The sequence below is a fragment of the Sorex fumeus genome, unplaced genomic scaffold (genome assembly GCF_029834395.1).
Source record: "Sorex fumeus unplaced genomic scaffold, SorFum_2.1 ptg000155l, whole genome shotgun sequence".
In the NCBI taxonomy this organism is placed as follows: Eukaryota; Metazoa; Chordata; class Mammalia; order Eulipotyphla; family Soricidae; genus Sorex; species Sorex fumeus.
This window is the reverse complement of record NW_026606212.1, coordinates 1,211,948-1,239,377: the sequence shown is the minus strand read 5'-3', so window position 1 is coordinate 1,239,377 and position 27,430 is coordinate 1,211,948. Positions and strand designations below refer to the sequence as shown.

General features: G+C 47.8%; 2 protein-coding genes and 1 pseudogene across 2 annotated transcripts in view; all 3 read left to right on the top strand.

The window, feature by feature from the left end:
• The window catches only part of ARPC3 (actin related protein 2/3 complex subunit 3), a 133,273-nt gene that overhangs the window by 2,061 nt on the left and 103,782 nt on the right, over positions 1-27,430 (top strand). The gene's annotated exons all lie outside the window — the stretch shown is intronic.
• Positions 533-11,150, top strand: LOC130016453 (GPN-loop GTPase 3-like; annotated as a pseudogene).
• LOC130016452 (GPN-loop GTPase 3-like) lies at positions 11,616-27,012 on the top strand. Its single transcript, XM_056107170.1, has 10 exons — positions 11,616-11,643; positions 12,727-12,764; positions 15,935-16,043; positions 16,509-16,676; positions 19,356-19,495; positions 22,157-22,272; positions 22,394-22,492; positions 24,134-24,260; positions 25,141-25,150; positions 26,960-27,012. The coding sequence occupies exons 1-10, from the start codon at positions 11,616-11,618 to the stop codon at positions 27,010-27,012; spliced, it is 888 nt and encodes a 295-aa protein (XP_055963145.1).

Genomic DNA, 27,430 nt, shown 5'->3' with positions numbered 1-27,430 from the left:
TGCCAATGTCGTGGATGTCTCCCTTCTTGTATAGTAGTACAGTCTTGCTGGTTTTCCATTGGGATGGAGCCTTGCATTCAGATAGGTAGTGTGTGAAGAGCTGAGCCAGTGTATTGATGAATACTGATGCAGATGCTCAGGTCTGACCTTGTCTGGGTCAGGTGCTCTTTGTTTCTTTACCAAAGTGATGGTGTGTTGAATATCGGAACGGAGAACATTGGGAATGAGATATCTATCGTGTGGAATTTGGGATGTGGGCAAGTGGGCGTGGCTATTAAAGACATCTGAGTCGAAGTCATGAATAATCTTTTCCATTGCCCTTGTGGAAGATGTGATAGAGCCATCATGATGTCGGAGGGCAGTCATCTTGGTCTTGTAGTTGGTGAAAGACAGGCGGGCATTACAAATGCTGTTCCCGGCTTCTGCCGCATCTACCAGCACTGCTGCTCTCTTTGAGGTCTTTGAGGTCATCCTTGATCGCTTCTCTGCACTGTTTTGCCAGGTCGGACGTTCTCTTTTGGTTGCCCGAGGCATGTGCCAAGGCATGTTGGCGAATAAGTTCAAGAGTGTACGAAGAATGGCGTTTTTTTTTTTTTATTATCTCTCTCTTGACATTCCTCGCACAATCATGGAGTTGCTGAATCATTGGATCGTATTCCTCATCAGTGGTGTCAATGATGGCATCTTCCCATGTTGCCACAACAGAGCCAATGAGCTCCCATTTGGTGGTTGTTCTGGGAGTTCTCTTCTTAAACTTTGCATTCTTTTCTCCCCGTTCTGTGAGGTAGAATTTTACACGAAGGAGACGGTGGTCCGATCCCATTTGGAATTTTGCGACAACAGCAACATCGGTTAGGCAAAACCGAAGATTGAATATGATGTGGTCAATTTTGCTGTGGAACCGTCCACCAGGAGACTCCCATGTCCAACATTTAGATTCAGCCTTTTGAAACTGTAAGTTACCATGGATGGTCTTGGTTGACATGATGAACTCAGACAGTCTGTCACCCTGTTCATTCCATTCTAGGCCATGAGTCCCGAAGTGGAGTTCGTCGGCTGATCTTCTTGGTCCTATCTTGGCATTAAAATCACCGACAGTGATCTTGTAGAAGGTGTGTGTCTCCATGCAGGCTTGGAGATCTCAGCCCCGGGTCCCACACACCTGAATTGCTCTGCCCGTTCCTTTATGTGTGAGGCTCATCCAAGCGTGTGGAGAGTGGTCTCAGCATGACTTTGGCCTGGTGCCGGAGGTCTTCTGCTGTTGGCCCTGGTGAGGACAGTCAGGCAAGGGGTAGGAGACTCTGCCTTGTTCTCTCCCGTGAGCTTGGTGTGATAATCAAGTGATTATCAGTGATTCATTAAAAAGTAAAAAAATTTAAAAAACATATTAAAAAAGGAAAAATTTAAAACATTAAAACTGAAATTAAATTTAAGAAAAGAAAAGAAAATGGGAGTTGGTGGGGGGACGGGGGGCCGGGGCTCTGGGGGAAGAGCAGAGAGTGTTTAGTGCGCAATAACTTATTCCCTACCACCCTCATTTTTAAAAATTATTATTATTATTATTATTATTATTGCTTTTTGGGTCACACCCAGTGATGTGATTCCTGGTGGGGCTCAGAGGAACACAGGGGATCCTGGGAATTGAACCTGGCTGGCCAATTTCAAGGTAAACGCCCTGCCCGCTGTCTTATCGCTCCAACCCCCAATTTTTTTTTATTTGATAAAGTGGGAATCGAAACTGGGTCAGCTGAGTGCAAGGCAAACGCCCTACCCACGGTGCTATGTTCCAGACCCTATTCTCATTTTTAAAGGGAAATAAAATCCAGAAAGGTTGAGCATGCAGGGCCTTGCACACACCAAATCTGGGTTCTATCTCCAAACGATGTAGACCCTCTAAACACCGCTGGCTGTGGCCCCCAAATCAAGGGCGGGGGAGAAATCTTCCCTTTCAGTCATACTTAGCGCACCTGATAGCAGTGAGGAGAACCAGCTGCCGGGGATAAGGACACTGGCCGGGAAGAGGACGCTGGCCTGAGGTCAGTGTGGCCACAGTAGGGCTGAATCTGCACTGCATGCAGTTCCCTTATGCCCAGCCCGAGGTTGGGTCTTTCCCCTGGTTTCAGTCCATTTCTTGGGGGATTAAGGCTTAGTTTGGGCCTTAGCAGACACTGACCAGGGGCTGTGGGGGTTCATCTGGTGGTGTGGGTTCTGCCAGAAGCTCTGTCCCCTCCTGTCTCCCGGTTCACAGAGCACCTACTGTGCCACCATGGTCCAGCACTGTGAAGCCCTCGGCCGTTCTGTCCAGGTGGTGAACTTAGATCTCGCAGCAGAGGATTTCAACTATAATGTGATGGCTGGTGAGTCCCGGGCGCAGACTTCCCTCTCCTTGGGGGCCCTGAGGCAGGGAGTGCTGCCCCCTGCTTCTGGGGAGGCACAGAAGCTGAAAACTTCGTTCAGTCTGATCCCTGCTTTCATGGTAGACAGCAGAAGGTAGAACATCATGTGTTAGCATCCACTTATTGATGTGCTTGTGACAGTTCCCTTTGTTTCCCTTAATAAAAAGTGAGATGTCACAGGCCTCACTTTGAATTCTTAGGTCAGAGGGGATTGAACTCAGGTTGGCTGCATGCAAGGCAAGCGCCTTAAGTCTATCTAGCCCTTGTTTTTCCTGATGCTCGGGGTGATTCCTGGCTCTGCACACAGGAATAACTCCTGGTGGTGCTTTGGGAGACCATATGGATGCCGGGGATTGAACCCTGATCTACAGTGTGCACGGCGAACGCCCTATCCATTGTACTATCCCTCCTTGCCCTGTCCCTTGCTTCACCTCTTTTATTTTATTTTGCTTTTTGGGTCACACTCAGCAATGCACAGGGGTTACTCCTGGTTCATGCACTCAGGAACTACTCCTGGCTGTGCTCAGTGGACCAAATGGGATGCTGGGAATTGAACCCGGGTTGGGCCACGTGCAAGGCAAACGCCCTACCCGCTGTGCTATCGCTCCAGCCCCACTTCACTTGTTTTAGAACAGATGTTTTTATATGCACAATATTCAGAATGCAAAAGGTACATGAGAGTGTGCAGGAAAAAGCATTCCCAACTCTTGCTTCCACTGAGGCTGAGAATATTTCCTAAGTCTGTAGTGTTATTCCTTAACATCTTTGCACAAAATTAAGTGTGGAGGCCAGGAAGATAGTAGAGGGTTTAAAGGTAAAGGTAAAAGGTAAAGGTAAAGGCCCTCCCGTTGATCGTCAATTTGCTCGAGCGGGCCCAGTAACGTCTCCATTGGAGACTTTGTTGTTACTGTGTCTGGCATATCGAATACTCTCGGTAGCTTGCCGGGCTCTCCGAGCAGGGCGGAGGAATCGAACTCAGGTCGGCCATGTTGGCTGCGTGCAAGCAAACGCCTTACCCGTAGAGGGTTTAGGAGCAAATAATTGGCACACACAGGATACTGTTTTAATGCCCAGCACTGCAGGGCCCCCTGAGCACTGTTGGGTACCGTAGTCCTGTAGCCCCTAAGACCCTCCAGGTGATCATCTCATTTTTGGGCGCTGGCGTTTGGTCTCTGGCCCCTGGGCCTCTGAACACTGCCTGGGAGGCCAAAGAGGGAGAAAAAAATCAGAGGCCAAGATGCTAACTTAGAGGGATGTAGAGCAAGTTTCGGGATGCCCCTGACCACCAGCTGTGGTTGCAAAACCAAAGGAAGAAAGAGATCAAAATACAGTACAAGAATTGAAGCATTTGGTTTAACTGTTGGGGGTCGCTACTGGCTCTGCTCCTGCAGGGCTTACGTGGGGGTGGAATTTGAACTGGGCCTAAATCCTTCTTGTCTCTTTGGCCTTTTGTTTTGTTTTGGGGCCGCATCTGGTGGTGCTCAGAGTTTGCTTCTGATACTGCTGTCACTGCAGGGTGTGTGCCCTGCCCTTATCATTTATAAGTACAACTACTAGCCTTCTAAGAGTACTGCCCCTTGTGTTTCTGGTTTAAGTCTACCTGGGAGACTGTAATGCATCATTACTTGAGAGTGGGATTCCTTTGACTACTATTATTTATTTAGTTTTTTTTTTTTTCTTGAGGGGTGGGGTGGGGTTTGGCCACACCCAGCTGTGTTCTGCACTTCTGGCTCTGTGCTCAGGGATCACTCCTGGTCAAGCTGAGGAAGTATATAAGGTGCCAAGGATTGAACCTGGGTTGTCCACAGGCAAGACAAGAGCCATACCCGCTGTTCTATTCCTCAGGCCCCTGTTTGGTGTCTTTTTGTTTTTGTTTTTTGTTTTTTCTTTCTAGCCCCTGTTCAGTTTTGTAGATACTGTCACAGTTATAATATTTACTAGTGAATGTGAATATTTTGGAATGGGCACTCATTTCCTGTTTATTCTTTGCAGACATCTGGGAACTGATCGAGGTGGATGATGTGCTGGAGGATGGCTCCCTGCGCTTCGGTCCCAATGGAGGACTGGTGTTTTGCATGGAGTATTTTGCCAATAACTTTGAGTGGCTGGAGAACTGCCTTGGCCATGTCGAGGATGACTACATCCTTTTTGACTGTCCAGGTAGCTCAGTAATTAGATTGTCATCTTCCCTGAGTTGTGCAGTTCTGTCCTTGGTGGGAGAAAGTGAAATTAGCATCTCATTTACTTTTACCCCAGATTCTTAGACAGTGGACTGTCATCCCATGAGGGGCTGTCGAACGTCTGTTTGTTTTCTTCCGTCTGGGGGCCACATCCACAGGTGCTAGGGGCTGGGGCTGTTCCGAACTCCATTATCAGGAGGTTGCTCCCAGCCCTGCATGGGGACCAAAGCATGCTGGGAACTGAGCCCAGGCTTTCTGCATGCAGAGCATATGCTCAGCCTGTTGTTTCTTGGGCCCCAGGTCATGCAGCTTTTTTTTTTGCTTTACGGGTCACACCTGGTGATGCTCAGGCATTACTCCTGGCTTTGCACTCAGGAGTCACTCCTGCAGTGCTCAGCGGATTATGTGGGATACTGGGAATCGAACCCGGGTCGGCTGTGTGCAAGGCATACGCCCTACCTGCTGTGCTATCACTCCAGCTTCGGTCATGCAGTTTTTGTAAGGTTTGCTTTAGAGCTAGAAAGACAGAAGGATGGGTAGGATGCTGTGGCAGACACAGGTTCAGTCCCTGGTACCATATATGGTTCAATGAATACTAGTGGATATCGGCCAAAACCAAGGGGTTTTTTTTGTTTGTTCGTTTTTTAGGGCCATAGTACAGCAGCTAAAGCCCTTGCCTTACTTTTTGCCAGCCCAAGTTTGGATCCCTGGTACCATATAGGATCCCCCAAGCACTGCCAGGAGTTGTCTTTTAGTACAGAGTCAGGAATCCACCCAGAATACCAGTGGGTGTGGCCCAAACCTCCGCCCCTCAAAATAAGAGAATAAAAATTTGTTTTAAAATCTGTCATTGTCGGGGCTGGAGCGATGCGATAGCACAGCGGGTGGGGCGTTTGCCTTGCACATGGCCGAGCCAGGTTCAAATCCCAGCATCTCATATGGTCCCCTGAGCACCGCCAGGAGTGGTTACTGAGTGCAGAGCCAGGAGTAACCCCTGAGCATCTCCGGGTGTGACCCAAAAAGCAAAAATGATAATAATAAATAAATAAATGAAATCCCTGTGACTGTCCTCCCGTTGTACATTGATTTGCTTGAGCAGGCCCAGTAACTTCTCCATCGTGAGACTTGTTGTTACTGTGTTTGTCATATCGAATACGTCTCAGGTAGCTTGACAGGCTTTGCCATGTGGGCAATTTACTCTCGGTAGCTTGCCGTGCTCTCCGAGAGGGGCAAAGGAGTTGAACCCGGTTTGCCCGGACTGGCTGCGTGAATGGCAAATGCCCTACTGCTGTGCTATCACTCCAGCCCGTTTTAAAATCATTTTTAATAATTTTAGTGCAACCAGCCAACATGGCCGACTGGAGTTTGATTTCTCCACTCCTCTTGGAGAGCCCGGCAGGCTACCGAAGAGTATCTCGCCTGCAGAGCAGAGCCTGGCAAGCTCCCTTTGACATATTCAATATGCCAAATACAGTAACAATTGTCACAATAGAGATGTTACTGGGCCTGCTTAAGCAAATCGATGAACAGGAGGACAGTAATGATGATGATGACAGTATATTTTCTTTGTATGCCTCTTTTACATACATGTGCACCCAGAGTTGCTTAAAAAATTCCGCGGGGGGCCAGGGGAGCTGGTGTGATAGTACAATGGGATTGGCGTTTGCCTTGCATGCGGCTGACACGGAACCCCACCATATCATATGGTCCCCCGAGCACTGCCAGGAGCAATTTGTGAGTGCAGAGCCAGGAGTAAACCCTGCGCATCACCAGGTGTGATCCAAAGTGAAAAAAAAATATTGGTGGAGCCAGAGAGATACTACAGTGGGTAGGGCACTTGCCTTGCACACAGCTAAGGTGATCCCTGTTACCGTATATGGTTCCTGGAGCCTGCCAAGAGTCATCCCTGAGCACAGAATCAGGAATAAGCCCTGAGCACTATCACGTTGTCCCCCAAACAAAAAACAAACAAAAATTGAATATAGTGTAGGGGCTAGAGATATAGTGGGCTGGGGACATGCTTTACATGTAGCGGGCCTTGCATGTAGTAGGCTTTGCATGTAGGACTCTGAGTAGCCTCGAGCCCTCCCAGCATTTTCGGAGAGACCCTCAAGCATCCCCACGTGCGGCTAAAAACAAGCAAAATTGAATATATTAGTTGTAGGGACTGACTTCCTTTAAAAAAATTTGGGGGGACCGCGGGTGCTGTATCTGATGATGCTCAGGGGTTACTCCTAGCTCCTGTGCTCAGGAATTACTCCTGGCTGTGCTCAAGGGACCCTATGGGGTCAAACCCAGGTTGGCTGTGTGCAAGACAAATTCCCACCCTCTATACTATCTCTCAAGCCTCCTAAGACAGTTTCCGGGAAAAGTTTTTATCCCATCATTGATGGTTGAATGTATTTCATGTTTATAATAAGCTTCTGTTCTTGTAGGTCAGATTGAGTTGTACACAAACCTGCCCGTGATGAAACAGCTGGTTCAGCAGCTGGAACGGTGGGAGTTCTGAGTCTGTGGAGTGTTTCTTGTTGATTCTCAATTCATGGTGGAGTCCTTCAAGGTTTGAAACTATACCTGTCCTTGATTTTTCAGTCTCCGGCACAAGCAGAGTACAAATACCTTTAGTCATAATCGTTTAATTATTACCAGTTCATGAACTATACCCAGGAGTGACTTAGAACTTATGTTTGTTAAATTAATATGCCAAGAAGATGGCTCCAGTGGCAGAGCACAGAGCTGGCATGTTTGAGGCCCTGAGTTTGCCCCTTGTGCAGTTCTAGTGGTCCCCAACTCTAAGCTGTCGCCTTCAGGAGTAGTCCCAGGACAGTGTCAGAAGTAAGTCCCAAGCACCATTGTGTGTGGCTACAAAACCAAAAAAAAAAAATAGCCGGAGGCTGGAGAGATAGTACAGTGGGTGGAGCTCTTCCCTTGCATGTGACCAGCCTGGGTGTCATCCCTGCATACTGCCACCGGCCCCCCGAGACCCTCCAGGAGTGATACTTGACCACAAAGCGAGGAGTACTACTGGGTATTCCCCAAAACTCAAAGGGAGGGCGTTTGGTTCTGTCTCCAGCACCCCATATGGTTCCCCAAGCTGCTCAGGAGTAACTCCTGAGTGCAGAGCCAGAAGTGACCCCTTAGTTATATCAGGGGATTGGGTGACCCAGAAACCCAAAAGGAAACACCCATCAGGGGAGGTGGACAGGGGAACATGACAGAAGATAACGTTAAAGGGTCAGAAATAGTACAGGGCTTCCCAAAAATAAATAAATAAATAAATTTTAAAAATGGGGGCTGGAGTGATAATACAGCCGGTAGGGCCTTGCACACAGCCAATCCGGGTTCGTTTCCTAGCATCACCTAATCACCACCAGGAGTAATTCCTGAGTGCAGAGCCAGGAGTAACCCCTGTGCATTGCCAGTTATTACCCCCCCCCCCAAAATAGTACAGGGCTTAAGGAGCTTGCCTTGATGTGGCCCACCTGCTTTTAATCCCTGTCACTACATGTTTCCTCAGTGCTGAACTCAACCCCAGCTACCTCCTGAACACTTTAAAATATTGTTGAGTGGAGAAGTGTGGTCACTGTAGATCGCGTTTCTCCTTCCCATCTCACCTTTAAAATCCTAAGGTCAGCTATTGGCCCAGCAGTCTTCTGTTAGGCCCAGCCTGGCAGTGCTCAGGGCTCACTACTGGCGCTGTGCCGAGGAATCACTTAGGTAGTGCTCTGGGAACCCTGTGGAGTGCTGGGCTAGAACCTGGGCTGACCAGGCGCAAGGCAAGCGCCTTAAAGCCTGGACTCTTGCTCGGGCCCCAATCTTAGCGTTTCTCCTATTTAGGTGGGTTTTATCCAGTGGGGATCAGAAACCTTTTATGTGGACACTGTTGGTGACAACTGATTCATCGTCCCTTTCCTGTTTCCTCTTTCAGTTTGTTTCTGGCATCTTGGCAGCCTTGAGTGCTATGGTATCTCTAGAAATCCCGCAAGTTAACATCATGACGAAAATGGACCTGCTGAGTAAAAGAGCTAAAAAGGAAATTGAGAAGTAAGTTCACTATAATTAAGGTCTCATTGGCAGTGCTGAACCTTTTTTGTTTCACTTCGATTGTCAGTCTACAAAATTAGTGTTTAGGATTCTTTCCTTGACCAGTCTCTCATGTTTAAAGGTTTCTAGATCCAGACATGTATTCTTTATTAGATGATTCTACAAGTAACTTCAGAAGCAAAAAATTCAAAAAATTGACTAACGCCATATGTGGGCTGGTAAGATTTTGTATTTTTCTAAATTTTGGTGGTGGGGATGGTGGGCCTCCTGTACTGGGGGGCCTAGGGCCCACTCTGATTATTGGCCCACCAGGCGAGTAGTGGTCAGTGCTAGGGCCCAGAGGGCCGTACCAGCAGTATTGGTTGCTTCCTGGCTATACACAGCAATGCTCAGGATGTCATCTGGAGCCAAGAATCAAGCCCTGTGCTAATCCCTGGGCTGATGAGTTTTGCAAGTGTTTGGGGTTGTTGTGGGTTGTTTTTAAGGTTTGAGGGCCACACCTGGTGGCGCTCAGGGGCTGTTTCTCCCCTGTGCCTGGTGGACCATATGTGGTGCTGGGTGTTCAAACTGAGGTGTGTGGGGTGCAGGCCATTTGTAACCCCTGTCGTAGCTCTTCATCACCTCCCCCCGCACCTCCCTGGACCCATATTTTTTCAATGGTCTTGTCACATGCTTACACACCCCCAAGCAGTGGCCACCATATGGACGGCACAGACCAGCGCATTTCTTTTTATACGGGAGCAGCATGTTGGGAGCGGTGGGCTGTCTGCTTCGAAGTTAGTATAGAAGTAGGGAGAGAGCTCAGTGGGCAGCCCCACAGGCTTTGCACACAAGGGGCCGAGGGTTCATCTCTGGCACCATATGGTCGCCACCAGCGTTGTCTGGATATGGCCTCCCCTCACCTCTGAAAAAAGTTGTCATTGGTTGTAGCAGAGAGGGCAGGAGGCCACACTGAGCAGTGGTCAGAGTTTATTCTTGGCTCTGCCTCCAGAAATCATTCCTGGTGGGCTCCGGGAGCATACGGGATGTGGCGGATCGAACCCGGGTGCATCCCTTGCCTACGTGCAAGGCAAGTGCCCAACTCAGTGTACTAGGTCTCCCATCCCACAGCAGAGAAATTCTGCAATGTCTTTTATTCCTGGCCACTTGGCACATCAGAATTGCGTGTACCCTTTTGAAATTTTCAGTGGTGGTTGAATGCAGATAAATTACTTTAAAAGAAGTCTCAGTTTCTGGTCGGGGCAGGAGCTATAGCACAGCAGGTAGGGCGTTTGCGTTGCATGGTTCCGAGCCGGGTTTGATTCCTAGCATCCCATAAGTCCCCTGAGAACCACCAGGAGTTATTCCTGAGTACATGAACCAGGAGTAAACCCTGTGCATCACCAGGTATAACCCCAAAATAAAAAAAATAAGTCTTTAGTTAAGTAATGTTGTAATGTTACTAGTGTTCCAATAGGTCAGAGGTCATAAAAAAATTAATGCTGATTTGCTGTTGTTCTGTCTGCTCCTCCCTGCACAGGCATAGATGGTATTAATTAGACTACCAATGTTCACACTGAAGCGTCCGTTGAATGACCTTTCTGAAATCTTTAATTTGTAGATTGATGACTACAGCATGGTCCGATTTTTGCCTTACGATCAGTCAGAGAAGAAAGCAGGAACATTGTATTACAGCATATTGATTTTGCCATTCAGTACGGAGAAGACTTGGAATTCAAAGAACCCATGGTAATTTCTGACGATTTAGATTTGCCGAGGGCTGGAGCGATAGCACAGTGGTAGGGCGTTCGCCTTACAAGCGGCCAACATGGCTGACCCGAGTTCGATTCCTCTGCCCCTCTCGGAAAGCCCGGCAAGCTACCGAGAGTATTCGATATGCCAGACACAGTAACAACAAAGTCTCCAATGGAGACGTTACTGGGCCCGCTCGAGCAAATCGACGATCAACGGGAGGGCCTTTACCTTTTACCTTTTAGATTTGCCAGGGCCAGAGAACGGCGCAGAGGGAAAGACCATTCTCTGCCTCCCCTGGACTGACGCTGGGTCAGTTCCCCATTTCATGTCTGGTCCCTGAGCACAGAGCCAGCATTGCCCTGAACACCTCTGCCCTCCTGTTTGATCTAAGCAGCTCCTTAAGTTAAAGTCTCAGGGGCAGCAAGAACCTGGCCCGTTCTGGCTGATCTCTGGGTGTGGCTCAAGAACTCAAAACCAAAAAGAACAAAGAGTAACCAAAACCCCGGTTGCGCATTTGCTGGCTTTTATGCTCCAGAACCTGATGGTGCTTTGTGCCCCGTGTTCAGGGTGGTGCCCCACCCCCTGCGCTGTCTCATTCGCCCCAATTTTGTTCATGAATATCTATCAGCACTACCTCTGGGTATTATAGAGCATTGCCTGAACAGTAGGTAAATACACACTGGGTCTGCGGAGAAATCAATGTATTTTCTATTTTGTGTTTTATTTATATCAGGAACATGAAGAAGAATCGTCTTCTATGTTAGATGAATATTTTCAAGAATGCCAGAACAAATGAGAAGTTTGTTATGATGCAACTTGATGCGGGGCTGGAGTGATAGCACAGTAGGTAGGGTGTTTGCCTTGCACGCAGCAGACCTGGGTTCGATTACCAACATCCCATATGGTCCACCAAGCGCCGCCAGGAGTAATTCCTGAGTGAAGAGGCAGGAGTAACACCTGTGCTCTCTGGGTGTGACCCAAAAACCAAAAAAAGAAAAAGAAAAAAAAATGCAACTGGATGCTTGTGAAGAGTAGCAATCACAATTTATTTAAATGAAAATATAACAGATAAAGTAAAAACAAAGAATAAAAATCATAAAATATACCGAGGCAAGATACTCATTGGTGGGAGGGTCTCCAGACAGAGACACTGATGTGAGACCCTGGGCTTCTTCCAGTTGTAACCATGCTAGGTCCTCTGGGAACTTGTCCAATGTTGCCACAGTGGGTGGCCGTGCAGCTGGTACTCGAGAGATCAATGATGGCGCTGTCCTTGGACACGGAGCCAAGTATGCTTTCAGAGCTGGAGCTAAAGAATCAATAAGAGAAAAGGTCACCCAGAGGGCTCCTTCCATGGATTCTCCAAAGGTGACCCCAACAGGGAGCCCAGCAGAAAGGGGAGACCATGGGCCCACCTCACGGGGATTTCCTGTGGAGGCCTCCCCAGAATAGGCTCTCCGGCCTGTGACTCTCCTTTCCCACACCAGCGCCCAGGAAACCTCTAGGTGGGCCTTTTCGCATTCCCCATTAACTTGTGCATATACACACACCCCTTGTTTCTTACCCGTTTTCTTCTGGTGCTCTGAGTCTCGTTCTCTGCCATATGTGTAAGGCCAAGGCACTGAACGCGGTGCTCTTTGGGGAGTTGACAATCCTTGGCCAATCTCAACTTTCTGCTTAGATGGTGTCTGGCTCTGCTTGTTGCTGGCTGATTCCAGACTTTCTTCAGAGGAACTGGACCCAGAGGATATGTAGAAGATCTTCTTTCTCTCCTGTGGGCTGCTCTGCGGAGGGAGCGTCTCTCTCTCCTGTGGGCTGCTCTGCTGAGGGAGAACCACAAAGGCTCAGCTCCAGAAGCGCTGCTTCCCCCCCCATCCCCCCCTTCTGAGTTCCTCCCTGCTGTTTGACCTGCATCTACACAGGCCTCCCATAGGAATGAGACTGAAACAATCAAGTTTAGAAAAGTCTTGGCCAAAGAGCACCTCCTAGTGCCAACTCAGTGAGCAGTGACCTGGCCTTGGGGGCTAGATTTGATGACTCACCTGGTAGGAGCAGGCTGCCCCGAAGATGATCTCACAACAGACACACAGACACACGTACATACACAAATACACATACTCTCACACACACACCATCTCCAGTACACACTCAAACTTACTCTCTCCGATAAACACGTTCACACCCGGGTGTGCACACTCTTCCACACACACAGCTTCTGTGCCATCACACTCAGGGAGTGATGAAGACTGATCACGGTCAGCAGTGCTGGGCTGCCTGGGCCAGTTCCTGCTGACCTGAACTAGCGTCTGTCTTCGTGAAGAATTCCGGGGAGTTCTCCAATGGGTCCTCACCCAGTTTCTGAATCTTTTCAGTGTCCTACACTTGGGGGTTTTACAACCACGATTTCTTGGTAAACAGCAAAACATGTTTGCTGTCTATGCGTTTCCGCAGTGAACCAAGTAATGAGTATGGGGCAGTTGGGGAGGCTGCAGAATGTCTGGTTGCATCACAAAGAGAGGTCGGTGATGTCATCGAGCGCATCACAGGGAGGACAGGTCAGCTGTGGCCCTGCAGCAGGGTTTGCTCTCTGTGCAGCCCCCTCTGGACTGCTGCTGCTCTCCCTGTTCCCACAAGTTCTGTTCATGTGGTGAACTCAAGGCCCTGGGGAGAGCACTGAGCAGCCACTTGAAAGAATGTGCTGCTAAAATGTTATTTTCCTTTTTTTTTTAAAATGTGAGTGTACTGCTATTTATTCGGCCACTGATTAGCTGATTGAATTGGGCATGAACTCCTCCTTACACTCTTTTTTTCATTTTTTATCATTGTCTTTATTGAATCACCGTGAGAGCAGTTACAAAGTTTCGGTTCTAAGTCGGGTCTAAGTCTCAGTCATGCAATGAAACACCGGTACCTTCACTAGTGCCCACTCTCCACTACCAAAATCCCCAATATACCCCCATCCCACACCCTCCCTATACCTGTGGGGCAGATGATTTACACATTACTCTCTCTCTCTACTTTGATCACTTTGACCCAGCAATACCAGTCCTGGGAATATATCCCAGAGAGGCAAAAATGTATAGTCGAAGTGACATCTGCACTTGTTTGTTCATTGCAGCACTCTTTACAATAGCCAGAAACTGGAAGAAACCTGAATGCCCAAGAACAGATGACTGGTTAAAGAAACTTTGGTACATCTACACAATGGAGTACTATGTAGCTGTTAGAAAAGATGGAGTCATGAAACTTACATACAAGTGGTACAACATGGAAAGTACCATGCTAAGCGAAATGAGTCAGAAAGAGGGATAGACATAGAAAGATTGCATTCATCTGGGGGATATAAAGTAACAAAGTATGAGATTAATACCCAAGAATAGCTGAGATCAGCACCAGGAGGATAGAGGCCAGCCAGGTATTCTAGAGGAAAGGGCAGTTCAGATAGAGAAGGGAGCACCAAATAAAGGGTGTTTCGAGGATCCTCCCAGGAGGGGAGATGCATGTCGAAAGTAGACTATGGACTGAACATGTTTGCCACTCAATGCCTCTTTTGCAGACCACAACACCCAAAAGGAGAGAGAGAACACAGGGGATTGCCCTGCCACAGAGGCGGGGGGGATGGGGGCATGGGGGTGGGGGGGTTATTATCCATGGTGGCGGAAAATGGGCACTGGTGAAGGGATGGGTATCTGATCATTGTAAAATCAAAACCCAAGCACAAAAAATTGTAAATCTACAACTGTACCTCATGGTGTTTCACTAATAAAAAAAAGATAGTAAAAAATTAAAAAAAATTTTTAAAAGGAAAAATTAAAAAAATTAAATATTTTAAAAATGAAATTAAATTTAAGAAAAAAAAAGAAAATGGGAGTTTGTGGGGGCCGGGCGGCCGGGGCTCTGGGGAAGAGCAGAGAGTGTTTATTGCGAAATAACTTATTCGTTACCACCCTCATTTTTTAAAATTATTATTAGTATTATTATTATTTCTTTTTGCTTTTTGGGTCACACCTGGTGATGCCGAGGGGTTCCTCCTGACTCTGCACTCAGGAATTACTCCTGGTGGTGTTTAGAGGACCATTGGGGATGCTGTGAATCGAACCTTGCAGGCCACTTGCAAGGCAAATGCCCTGCCAGCTGTCATATCGCTCTAACCCCCAAATTTTTTTATTTTATAAAGTGTTTTACAATATTTGATTACATTCAATATTCAGACTCCAATCCCACCACCAGTACACCTTCTCACCACCATATTTTGGATAGTTCCATCCCGAACCTTAATCCCTGTCCCAAAGCAGAACTCAAAGAATCTATTCTCTTGTATTGCTTGATATGAAAAACTGCCAGGGCGCTGAAGTGATAGCACAGTGGGTAGGACGTTTGCCTTGCACGCGGCGAAACTGGGTTCGATTCCAAGCATCCTATATGGTCCCCTGAGCACCATTAGCCAGGGATAATTCCTCAGTGCAGAGCCAGGGGAAATTCCTGTGCATCGACAGGTGTTACCCAAAAACAAACAACAACAACAAAAAAATCTCTGAAAATCCTATAAAAAAAGTATCCTTAGAGGAAAGAGTGTGTATTCTACCCAGGGGCCATTGAGCCCTTCTATAAGTGATCACTAATATGTTGTAAAAGGTTGAACCTTGTGTGTATATATATATACATATATGTATATATATATACATATATAAAGTATATATGTGTGTGTATGTAAAAAATATATATATATTTCCCTCTAAGATTGGTTGCCTGCTACTTTGAATCCTGTCAAACGGGGTACAGTATTTTTGGAGTATGAGCTCCCGCATTTTTTTGCTTTTGGGATCACATCCAGTGGTGCTCAGGGCTGACTCCTGGCTCTGTGCTCAGGGATCACTCCTGGCAGGCTTCCAGGATGGTCCAGGGATTGAAAGAGAGACAGCCTTGTGCGAGGGGAGTGTCCTGCTCTCTGGACTCTCCGTGTCCCCACACCAGGGCCCCTTTAGTTCCACAGCCTTTGTTTTTGGATCATACCTGGCACTACACAGGGGATACTCCTGGCTTTGCACTAAGGAATCACTCCTGGCGGGGCCTGGGGACCATATGGGATGCTGGGGATGCTGGGAATCGAACCCGGGTCAGCTGAGTGCAAGGCAAACTCCCTGGCCGCTGTGCTACGCTCCAGACCCTATTCTCATTTGCAAAGAGAAATTGAATCCAGAAAGGTTGAGCATGCAGGGCCTTGCACACACCCAATCTGGCTTTGATCTCCAAACGATGTAGACCCCTCTTAATACCGCTGGCTGTGGCCCCCAAATCAAGGGCGGGGGAGAAATCTTCCCTTTCAGTCATACTTAGCGCACCTGATAGCAGTGAGGAGACCATCTCCCAGGGATAAGGACACTGGCCGGGAAGAGTCCGCTGGCCCGAGGTCAGTGTGGCCAAGGTAGGGCTGGATCTGCACTGCATGGTGTTCTGCCCAGTCCCGGGGATTAAGGCTTAGTTTGGGCCTCAGCAGACACTGACCAGGGGCTGTGGGGGTTTGTCTGGTGTTGTTGGGTCTGCCTGAAGCTCTGTCCCCTCCTGCCTCCCGGTCCACAGAGCACCTACTGTGCCACCATGGTCCAGCACTGTGAAGCCCTCGGCCGTTCTGTCCAGGTGGTGAACTTAGACCCCGCGGCGGAGCATTTCACCTATGATGTGATGGCTGGTGAGTCCAGGGCGCAGACTTCCCTCTCCTTGTGGGCCCTGAGGCAGTGAGTGCTGCCCCCTGCTTCTGGGGAGGCACAGAAGCTGAAAACTTCGTTCAGACTGATCCCTTGACTACTGCAATTTATTTGTTTTATTCTTTTTCTTTTATTGATGGGTGGGGTGGGGTTTGGGCCACACTCAGCTATGTTCAGTACTTCTGGACCTGTGCTCAGGAATCACTCCTGGTCAGGCTGAGCAACTATTTAAGGTGCCAAGGATTGAACCTGGGTTGTCCACAGGCAAGACAAGGGCAGTACCCGCTGTTCTATTCCTCAGGCCCCTGTTTGGTGTCTTTTTGTTTTTGTTTCTTGTTTTTTCTTTCTAGCCCCTGTTCAATTTTTTTGGATACTGTCACAGTTGTAATAATTACTAGTGAACGTAAATATTTTGGAATGGGCACTTATTTCCTGTTTATTCCTTGCAGACATCCGGGAACTGATCGAGGTGGATGAAGTGCTGGAGGACGGCTCCCTGTGCTTCGGTCCCAATGGAGGACTGTTTTTTTGCATGGAGAACTTTGCCAATAACTTTGAGTGGCTGGAGAACTGCCTTGGCCATGTCGAGGATGACTACATCCTTTTTGACTGTCCAGGTAGCTCAGTAATTAGATTGTCACCTTCCCTGGGTTGTGCAGTTCTGTCCTTGGTGGGAGAAAGTGAAATTAGCATCTCATTTACTTTTATCCCAGATTCTTGGACAGTAGACTGTCATCCCATGAGGGGCTGTGGAGCGTCTGTTCGTTTTCTTCTCTTTGGGGGCCACATCCAGAGGTGCTAGGGGCTGAGGCTGTTCCTAACTCCATTATCAGGAGGTTGCTCCCAGCCCTGCTTGGGGGACCAAAGCATGCTGGGAACTGAGCCCAGGCTTTCTGCATGCAGAGCATATGCTCAGCCTGTTGTTTCTTGGGCGCCAGGTCATGCAGCTTTATTATTATTATCATTATTATTATTATTGTTATTTTGATTTACGGGTCTCACCTGACGATGCTCGGGAGTTACTCCTTGCTTTGCACTCAGGAGTCACTCCTGGCAGTGCTCAGGGGACCATATGGGATGCTGGGAATCGAACCCGGGTCGGCTGCGTGTAAGGCAGATGCCCTACCTGCTGTGCTATCACTTCAGCTCTGGTCATGCAGCTCTTGAAAGGTTTGCTTTAGAGCTAGAGAGACAGAAGGATGGGTAGGATGCTGCGGCAGACACAGGTTCAGTCCTTGGCACCATATATGGTTCCATGAGTACTAGTGGGTATGGGCCAAAACCAAGGTTTTTTTTTTTTTTAGGGCCATAGTACAGCAGCTAAAGCCCTTGGCTTAATTTTTGCTATTCCAGGTTTGGATCCCTGGTACCATATTGGATTCCCCAAGCACTGCCAGGAGTTGTCTTTTAGTACAGAGTCAGGAATCCTCCAGGAATACCAGTGGGTGTGGCCCAAACCTCCTCCCCTCAAAATAAGAGAATAAAAATTTGTTTTAAAAACATGTCATTGTCGGGGCTGGAGCGATGCGATAGCACAGCGGGTAGGACGTTTGCCTTGCACGTGCCCGACCCAGGTTCGAATCCCGGCATCGCATATTGTCCCCTGAGCACCGCCAGGAGTGGTTCCTGAGTGCAGATGCAGGAGTAACACCTGAGCATCTCCGGGTGTGATCCAAAAAGCAAATAATAATAATAATAATAGTAAGGTTAAGGTAAAGGTAAAGGCCCTCCCGTTGATCGTCGATTTGCTCGAGCGGGCCCAGTAACGTCTCCATTGGAGACTTTGTTGTTACTGTGTCTGGCATATCGAATACTCTCGGTAGCTTGCCGGGCTCTCCGAGAGGGGCGGAGGAATCGAACTCGGGTCAGCCATGTTGGCCGCTTGTAAGGCGAACGCCCTACCCGCTGTGCTATCGCTAATGAAATCCCTGTGACTGTCCTCCCGTTGTACATTGATTTGCTTGAGCAGGCCCAGTAACTTCTCCATCGTGAGACTTGTTGTTACTGTGTTTGTCATATCGAATACGTCACAGGTAGCTTGACAGGCTTTGCCATGTGGTCAAGATCTTCTCGGTAGCTTGCCGGGCTCTCCGAGAGGGGCAGAGGAGTTGAACCCAGTTTGGTGGGCCGGCTGCGTGCATGGAAATGCCCTACCGCTGAGCTATCACTCCAGCCCGTTTTAAACTCATTTTTAATAATTGTAGTGCAAGCAGCCAACATGACTGACTCGGGTTCGATTCCTCTGCCCCTCCTAGAGAGCCCGGCAAGCTACCGAAGAGTATCACCTGCACAACAGAGCCTGGCAAGCTCCTCGTGACATATTCGATATGCCAAATACAGGAACAATTGTCACAATGGAGATGTTACTGGGCCTGCTCGAACAAACCGATGAACAGGAGAACAGTGATGATGATGATGACGGTATATTATCTTTGTATGCCCCTTTTACATACCTGTGCACCCAGAGTTGCTTAAAAAATTCTTGGGGGGGCCAGGGGAACGGGTGTGATAGAACAATGGGTTGGGCGTTTGCCTTGCATGCGGCTGATCCCGAACCCCTGCATCCCGTATGGTCCCCCGAGCACTGCCAGGAGTAATTCCTGAATTCAGTGCCAGAAGTAACCCCTGCACATCGCCAGGTGTGACCCAAAATGAAAAAAAAATATTGGGGGAGCAAGAGAGATACTACAGGGGGTAGGGCACTTGCCTCGAACACAGCTAAGGTGATCCCTGCTACCCTATATGGTTACTGGGGCCTGTCAACAGTCATCCCTGAGCACAGAATCAGGAATAAGCCCTGAGCACTATCAGGTTGTCCCCTCCCCCCCAAAAAAAAAACACAAAAATTGAATATAGTATAGGGCCTAGAGATATAGTGTGCTGGGGACATACTTTACATGTAGTGGGCCTTGCATGTAGTAGGCCTTGCATGTAGGACTCTGAGTAGCTTCGAGCCCTCCCAGAAGTTTCAGAGAGACCCTCAGGCATCCCCACGTGCGGCTTAAAACAAGCAAAATTGGATATATTACTTGCAGGGATTGACTTCCTTTAAAAAGAATTGGGGGGGGGGGGACCGCAGGTGCCATATCTGATGATGCTCAGGGGTTACTCCTGGCTCCTGTGCTCAGGAATTACTCCTGGCTATGCTCAAGTGACCCTATCGGATCGAACCCAGGTTGGCTGTGTGCAAGGCAAGTTCCCACCCTCTATACTATCTCTCAAGCCCCCAAAGACAGTTTCTGGGAAAAGTTTTTTCCCATAATAGATGGTTGAATGTATTTCATGTTTATAATAAGCTTGTGTTCTTGTCGGTCAGATCGAGTTGTACACAAACCTGCCCGTGATGAAACAGCTGGTTCAGCAGCTGGAACAGTGGGAGTTCCGAGTCTGTGGAGTGTTTCTTGTTGATTCTCAATTCATGGTGGAGTCGTTCAAGGTTTGAAACTATACCTGTCCTTGATTTTCAGTCTCCGGCACAAGCAGTGTACAAATACCTTTAGTCATAATCGTTTAATTGTTAACAGTTCATGAACTATACCCAGGAGTGACTTGAAACTTATGTTTGTTAAATTAATATGCTAAGAAGATTGCTCCAGTGGCAGAGCATAGAGCTGGTGTGTTTCGAGGCCCTGAGTTTGCCCCCTGTGCACAGTTCAGTGTAGTTCTAGTGGTCCCCAACTCTCAGCTGTTGCCTTCAGGAGTCGTCCCAGGGCGGTGTCAGAAGTAAGTCCCATCTTAAACTAAGAAGCTTCTGCACCTCCAAAGAAACAGTGACCAAAATACAAAGACAGTCTACAGAATGGGAAAGGATATTCACCGAATACACATCTGACAAGGGGTTGATATCCAGGATATACAAAATACTGGTTAAACTCCACAAGAAGAAAACATCCAACCCCATCCAAAAATGGGGCAATGAAATGAACAGAAACTTTCTCAAAGAAGAAATCCGAATGGCAAAAAAGCACATGAGAAAATGCTCTACATCATTAATCATCAGGGAGATGCAGATCAAAACCACAATGAGATACCATCTCACACCTCAGAGACTGGCCCAAATTCAAAAGAACAAAAGCAACCGATGCTGGCGTGGATGTGGCGAGAAAGGGACACTCCTTCACTGTTGGTGGGAATGTCCACTGGTTCAGCCCTTCTGGAAAACAGTATGGACGATTCTCAAAAAATTAGAAATTGAGCTCCCATTTGACCCAACAATACCACTCCTGGGAATATATCCCAGAGAGGCAAAAATGTATAGTCGAAGTGACATCTGCACTTGTTTGTTCATTGCAGCCCTCTTTACAATAGCCAGAAACTGGAAGAAACCTGAATGCCCAAGAACAGATGACTGGTTAAAGAAACTTTGGTACATCTACACAATGGAGTACTATGTAGCTCTTAGAAAAGATGAAGTCATGAAATTTACATACAAGTGGTACAATATGGAAAGTATCATGCTAAGCGAAATGAGTCAGAAAGAGAGGGATAGACATAGAAAGATTGCATTCATCTGGGGGATATAGAGTAACAAAGTATGAGATTAATACCCAAGAATAGCTGAGATCAGCACCAGGAGGATTACTCCATAACTTAGAGGCCAGCCGGGTATCCTAGAGGAAAGGGCTATTCAGATAGAGAAAGGAGCACCAAATAAAGGATGTTTGGAGGATCCTCCCAGGAGGGGAGATGCATGTCGAAAGTAGACTATGGACTGAACATGTTTGCCACTCAATGCCTCTTTTGCAGACCACAACACCCAAAAGGAGAGAGAGAACACAGGGGATTGCCCTGCCACAGAGACAGGGGGGATGGGGGGATGGGGGTGGGAGGGATATTATCCATGGTGGTGGAAAATGGGCACTGGTGGAGGGATGGGTATCTGATCATTGTATAATTGAAACCAAAGCACAAAAAATTGTAAATCTACAACTTTAAAAAAAATAAAATAAAATAAAGGGGGAAAAAAAAAAAAAAGAAAAAAAAAAAAAAAAAAGAAGTAAGTCCCAAGCACCACTGTGTGTGGCTCCAAAACTAGAAAAATAAAAAGCTGGATGCCTGAGAGATAGTACAGTGGGTAGAGCTCTTGCCTTGCATGTGGCCCGCCTGGGTGTCATTCCTGCCGTACTGTCACTGGGCCCCCTTAGCTGCTCCAGGAGTGATCCTTGACCACAAAGCTCAGAGTACTACTGGGAATTCCCCAAAACTGAAAGGGAGGGCGTTTGGTTCCGTCTCCAGCACCCATATGGTTCCCAAAGCTGGTCAGGAGTAACTCCTTAGTGCAGAAGCCGAAGTGACCCACTAGTTATATCAGGGGATTTTGTGACCCAGAAACCCAAAAGGAAATACCCATCAGGGGAGGTGGAGGGGGAGCATGAGAGAAGATAATGTTAAAGGGTCAGAAATAGTACAGGGCTTCCCAAAAATAAATAAATAAGTAAATTTAAAAATGGGGGCTGGAGTGATAGTACAGCGGGTAGGGCCTTGCACACAGCCAATCCGGGTTCGATTCCTAGCATCCCTGAGCACCACTAGGAGTAATTCATGAGTGCAGAGCCAGGAGTAACCCCTGTGCATTGCCAGGTATTACCACCCTCCCCCCCCCAAAAAAAAATAGTAAAGGGCTTAAGGAGCTCGCCTTGATGTGGCCCACATGCTTTTAATCCCTGTCACTACATGTTTCCTCAGTGCTGAACTCAACGCCACTTACCTCCTGAACACTCTAAAATATTGTTGAGTGGAGAAGTGTGGTCACTGTAGATCGCGTTTCTCCTTCCCACCTCACCTTTAGAATCCTAAGGTCAGCTATTGGCCCAGCAGTCTTCTGTTAGGCCCAGCCTGGCAGTGCTCAGGGCTCACTACTGGCGCTGTGCCGAGGAATCACTTAGGTAGTGCTCTGGGAACCCTGTGGAGTGCTGGGCTAGAACCTGGGCTGACCAGGAGCAAGGCAAGCGCCTTAAAGCCTGGACTCTTGCTCGGGCCCCAACCTTAGCGTTTCTCCGATTTAGGTGGGTTTTGTTCCAGTGGGGATCAGAAACCTTTTATGTGGACACTGTTGGTGACAACTGATTCATCGTTCCTTTCCTGTTTCCTCTTTCAGCTTATTTCTGGCATCTTGGCAGCCTTGAGTGCTATGGTATCCCTAGAAATCCCGCAAGTTAACATCATGACAAAAATGGACCTGCTGAGTAAAAGAGCTAAAAAGGAAATTGAGAAGTAAGTTCACTATAATTAACGTCACATTTGCAGTGCTGAACCTTTTTCGTTTCACTTCGATTGTCAGTCTACAAATTTAGTGTTTCGAATTCTTTGATTCACCAGTCTATCATTTTTGAAGCTTTCCAGATCCAGACATGTATTCTTTATTAGATGATTCTACAAGCATCTTCAGAAGCAAAAAATTCAAAAAATTGACTAATGCCATATGTGGGCTGGTAAGACTTTGTATTTTTCTAATTTTTGGTGGTTGGGGGGTGGGCCTCTTCTGCTGGGGGGCCTAGGGGCCACTCTGATTATTGGCCCACCAGGCTAGTAGTGGTCAGTGCTGGGGCCCTGAGGGCCGTATCAGCACTATTGTTTGCTTCCTGGCTGTACCCAACAATGCTCAGGATGCCATCTGGTGCCAAGAATGAAGCCCTGTGCTAATCCCTGGGCTGATGAGTTTTGCAAGTGTTTGGGGTTGTTGTGGGTTGTTTTTAAGGGTTGAGGGCCACACCTGGTGGTGCTCAGGGGCTGTTTCTCCCCTGTGCCTGGTGGACCATATGTGGTGCTGGGTGTTCAAACTGAGGTGTGTGGGGTGCAGGCCAGTTGTAACCCCTGTCGTAGCTCTTCATCACCTCCCCCCGCACCTCCCTAGACCCATATTTTTCTTAATGGTCTTGTCACATGATTACACACCCCCAGGCAGTGGCCACCTTATGGACGGCACAGACAGGCGCATTTCTTTTTATAGGGGAGCAGCATGTTGGGAGCAGTGGGCTGTCTGCTTCGAAGTTAGTATAGAAGTAGGGAGAGAGCTCAGTGGGCAGCACCACAGGCTTTGCACACAAGGGGCCCAGGGTTCATCTCTGGCACCATATGGTCGCCACCAGCGTTGTCTGGATGTGGCCTCCCCTCACCTCTGAAAAAAGTTGTCATTGGTTGTAGCAGAGAGGGCAGGAGGCCACACTGAGCAGTGGTCAGAGTTTATTCTTGGCTCTGCCTCCAGAAATCATTCCTGGTGGGCTCAGGGAGCATATGGGATGCGGGGGATCGAACCCGGGTGCATCCTTTGCCTATGTGCAAGGAAAGCGCCCACCTCAGTGTACGAGCTCTCCCGTCCCACAGCAGAGAAATTCTGCAATGTCTTTTTTTCCTGGCCACTTGGCACATGAGAATTGCCTGTACCCTTTTGAAATTTTCAGTGGTTGAATGCAGATAAATTACTTTAAAAGAATTCTCAGTTTCTGGTCGGGGCTGGAGCGATAGCACAGCAGGTAGGACGTATGCGTGCATGCGTCCGACCCGGGTTTGATTCCTACCATCCATAGGTCCCTTGAGCATCACCAGGAGTTATTCCTGAGTACATGAACCAGGAGTAACCCCTGTGAATCACCAGGTGTAAAGTAAAGTAAAGTAAAGTAAAGTAATGTAAATTAAAGTAAAGGCCCTCCCGTTGATCTTCAATTTGCTCGAGCGGGCCCAGTAACGTCTCCATAGGAGACTTTGTTGTTACTGTGTCTGGCATATCGAATACGTCACGGGGAGCTTGCCAGGCTCTGCCGTGCGGGCGAGATACTCTCGGTAGCTTGCCGGGCTCTCCAAGAGGGGCGGAGGAATCGAACTCAGGTCGGCCATGTTGGCTGCATGCAAGGCAAACGCCCTACCGCTGTGCTATCGCTCCAAAAAGTCTTTAGTTAAGTAATGTTGTAATGTTACTAGTGTTCCAATAGGTAAGAGGTCATAAAAAAATTAATGCTGATTTGCTATTCTTCTGTCTGCTCCTACCTGCACAGGCATAGATGGTATTAATAAGACTACCAATGTTCACACTCAAGCATCAGTTGAATGACCTTTCTGAAATCTCTAATTTGTACAATGATGATTACAGCATGGTCCGACTTTTGCCTTACGATCAGTCCGAAGAAGAAAGCAAGAACATTGTATTACAGCATATTGATTTTACCATTCAGTACGGAGAAGACTTGGAATTCAAGGAACCCAAGGTAATTTCTGATGATTTAGATTTGCCAGGGCCAGAGACCGGCGCAGAGGGAAAGACCATTCTCTGCCTCCTCAAGGCTGATGCTGGGTCAGTTCCCCGTTTCATGTCTGGTCCCTGAGCACAGAGCCAGGATTGCCCTGAACACCTCTGCCCTCCTGTTTGATCTAAGCAGCTCCTTAAGTTAAAGTCTTGGGGGCAGCAAGAACCTGGCCCGTTCTGGCTGATCTCTGGGTGTGGCTCAAGAACTCAAAACCAAAACCAGAAAAAAAAGAGTAACCAAAATATAAATTTTTTCATTTCATCATTTCATCATCCTGTTAATCGTCGATTGCCTCGAGCAGGCCCCAGTAACGTCTCTTTCATCCTAGCCCTGAGATTATATTCAGGGCTCTTTAGGAGAATGAGACCCATCATTGTTACTGGTATTTGGCATATTTGGTAGGCCACGGGGAGTTTGCCAGACTCTGCCCTGTGGGCAGGCTACATTCGACAGCCTGCAAGTTTGTCCAAAGTAGGAATGAGATAATAAGAGGTCGCGCGGCCGCGAATGCGGCCGCGTGGTTCCGGGATCTGTATTTTATAGTCTCTGAGTCTTGGCCGCTGATGGGATTACACGGCGCCAGGGGGCCAGGTGGTGGGTGTGACCCCCGCCAACTGGAATTTGGAGGATCTGGGTGGAAGATGCTCGACTCCAATTCGAGTAGGCTTGGAGGTCTCGGCCCCGGAACCCGCGTGGCTTTGTCCCTCTGCCAGTACCTTCAGGTGTGCGGAGAGTGGTCTCAGCATGGTGGTGGCTGGTCCTGGAGGTCTCCGGCTGCTGTAGCCCTGGCCAGGGCGGGGAGGAAAGCTCAACCCGCTCCCCTCCGAGGGACTCCGGGAAGGAACACCGAGGCGCGGGGGCAGAGACTGCACTGCTCTCGTCCGGGATCTGGATTTTATAGTCTCTGAGTCTTGGCCGCTGATGGGATTATTTATGTTTATATTAAATAAACATAAATAAAAAGTCCTGGGAGCTTGGTGTGATAATCTATGTATCCTGGCAGTTGTTCAGGTTACACAGCAGTTGGTGGGTGTAACTGTCTAGCTACTGGAAGGTCCAGTTCCAAACCGTGTAGGCTTGGAGATCTCAGCCCCGGGTACCCCACACCTGGGTTCCTCTGCCAGTTCCTTTATGCGTGAAGCCCATCGAAGCATGTGGAGACTGGTCTCAGCATGACTTTGGCCTTATGCCAGACGTCTTCTGCTGTTGGCCCTGGTGAGGACAGTCAGGCACGAGGTAGGAGTCTCCGCCTTGTTCTCTCCCGGGAGCTTGGTGTGATAATCAAGTGATTATCAGTGATTCATTAAAAAGTAAAAAATTTAAAGAAACAAATTAAAAATGGAAAAATTCAAAAACTTAAAAATTTTAAAAATAAAATTAAATTTAAGAAAAGAAAATGGGATTTGGTGGGGAGCCGTGCGGCTGGGTTTCTGGAGGAAGAGCAGAGACTGTTAATTGTGCAATAACTTATTCCCTACCACCCTCATTTTTAAAAACTATTATTATTATTTTTTTTTTTTTCCTTTTGGGCCACACCCGGTGATGTGCAGGGGTTCCTCCTGGCTCTGCACTCATGAATTCCTCCTGGTGGTGCTCAGAGGACCATAGGGGATGCTGGGAATCAAACCTCGCCGGCCACTTGCAAGGTAAATGCCCTGCCTACTGTCATATCGCTCCAACTCCCCAATTTTTTTTATTTTATAAAGTGTTTTACAATATTTGATTATATTCAATATTCAGACTCCAATCCCACCACCATTACACCTTCTCACCACCATATTTCGGGTAGCTCTATCCCGAACCCCAATCCCTGTCCCAAAGCAGAACTGAAATAATTTATTTTCTTGTATTGTTTGATATGAAAAACTGCCAGGGCGCTGGAGTGATAGCACAGTGGGTGGGACGTTTGCCTTGCATGCGGTGAAACTGGGTTCGATTCCAAGCATCCCATATGGTCCCCTGAGCACCATTAGCCAGGGATAATTCCTGAGTGCAGAGCCAGAAGAAATTCCTGTGCATAGACAGGTATGACCCCTCCGAAAAATATCGCTGAAAATCCTATAAAAAAAGTATCCTTAGAGGAAGGAGTGTGTATTCTACCCAGGGGCCGTTAAGTCCTTCTATAAGAGATCACTAACATGTTGTAAAATGTTGAGCCTTGTGTGTTTATATATATATAGCACAGCGGTAGGGCGTTTGCCTTGCACACAGCCAACATGGCCAACCTGATTTCGATTCCTCCACCCCTCTCAGAGAGCCCGGCAAGCTACCGAGAGTATGTCGCCCGCACTGCAGAGCCTGGCAAGCTACCCATGACGTATTTGATATGCCAAACAAAGTAACAACAAAGTCTATAATGGAGACGTTACTGGACCCGCTCGAGCAAATCGAAGAACAATGGGAGGACAGTGATACAGTGAACCAAAACCCTGGTTGGAGATTACGTGGCTTTTGTGCTCCAGAACCTGATGGTGCTTTGGGCCCCTGGTTCAGGAAAGGTAAGTGCCCCACCCCCTGTGCTGTCTCGTTCGCCCCAATTTTGTTAGTGAATATCTATTAGCACTACTACTGGGTATTATAGAGCATTGCCTGAACAGTAGGTCAATACATACTGGGTCTGCGGAGAAATCAATGAATTTTCTAATTTGTGTTTTATGAAGATGAGTTGTCTTCTATGTTGGATGAATATTTTCAAGAATGCCAGAACAAATGAAGTGTATGTTATGATGCAACTGGATGCGGGGCTGGAGTGATAGCACAGTAGGTAGGGCATTTCCCTTGCACGCGACAGACCTGGTTTCGAATCCCAACATCCCATATGGGCCACCAAGCGCCGCCAGGAGTAATTCCTGAGTGAAGAGCCAGGAGTAACACCTGTGCTCTCCGGGTGTGACCCAAAAACCGAAAAAAAAAAAAAGGCAAATGGATGCTTGTGAAGAGTATCAATCACAATTTATTTAAATGAAAATATAAAAGATAATGTAAAAACAAAGAATAAAAATCATAAAATATACAGAGGCAAGATACTCATTGGTGGGAGGTTCTCCAGACAGAGACACTGATGTGAGACCCTGGGCTTCTTCCAGTTGTAACCATGCTAGGTCCTCTGGGAACTTGTCCAATATTGCCAC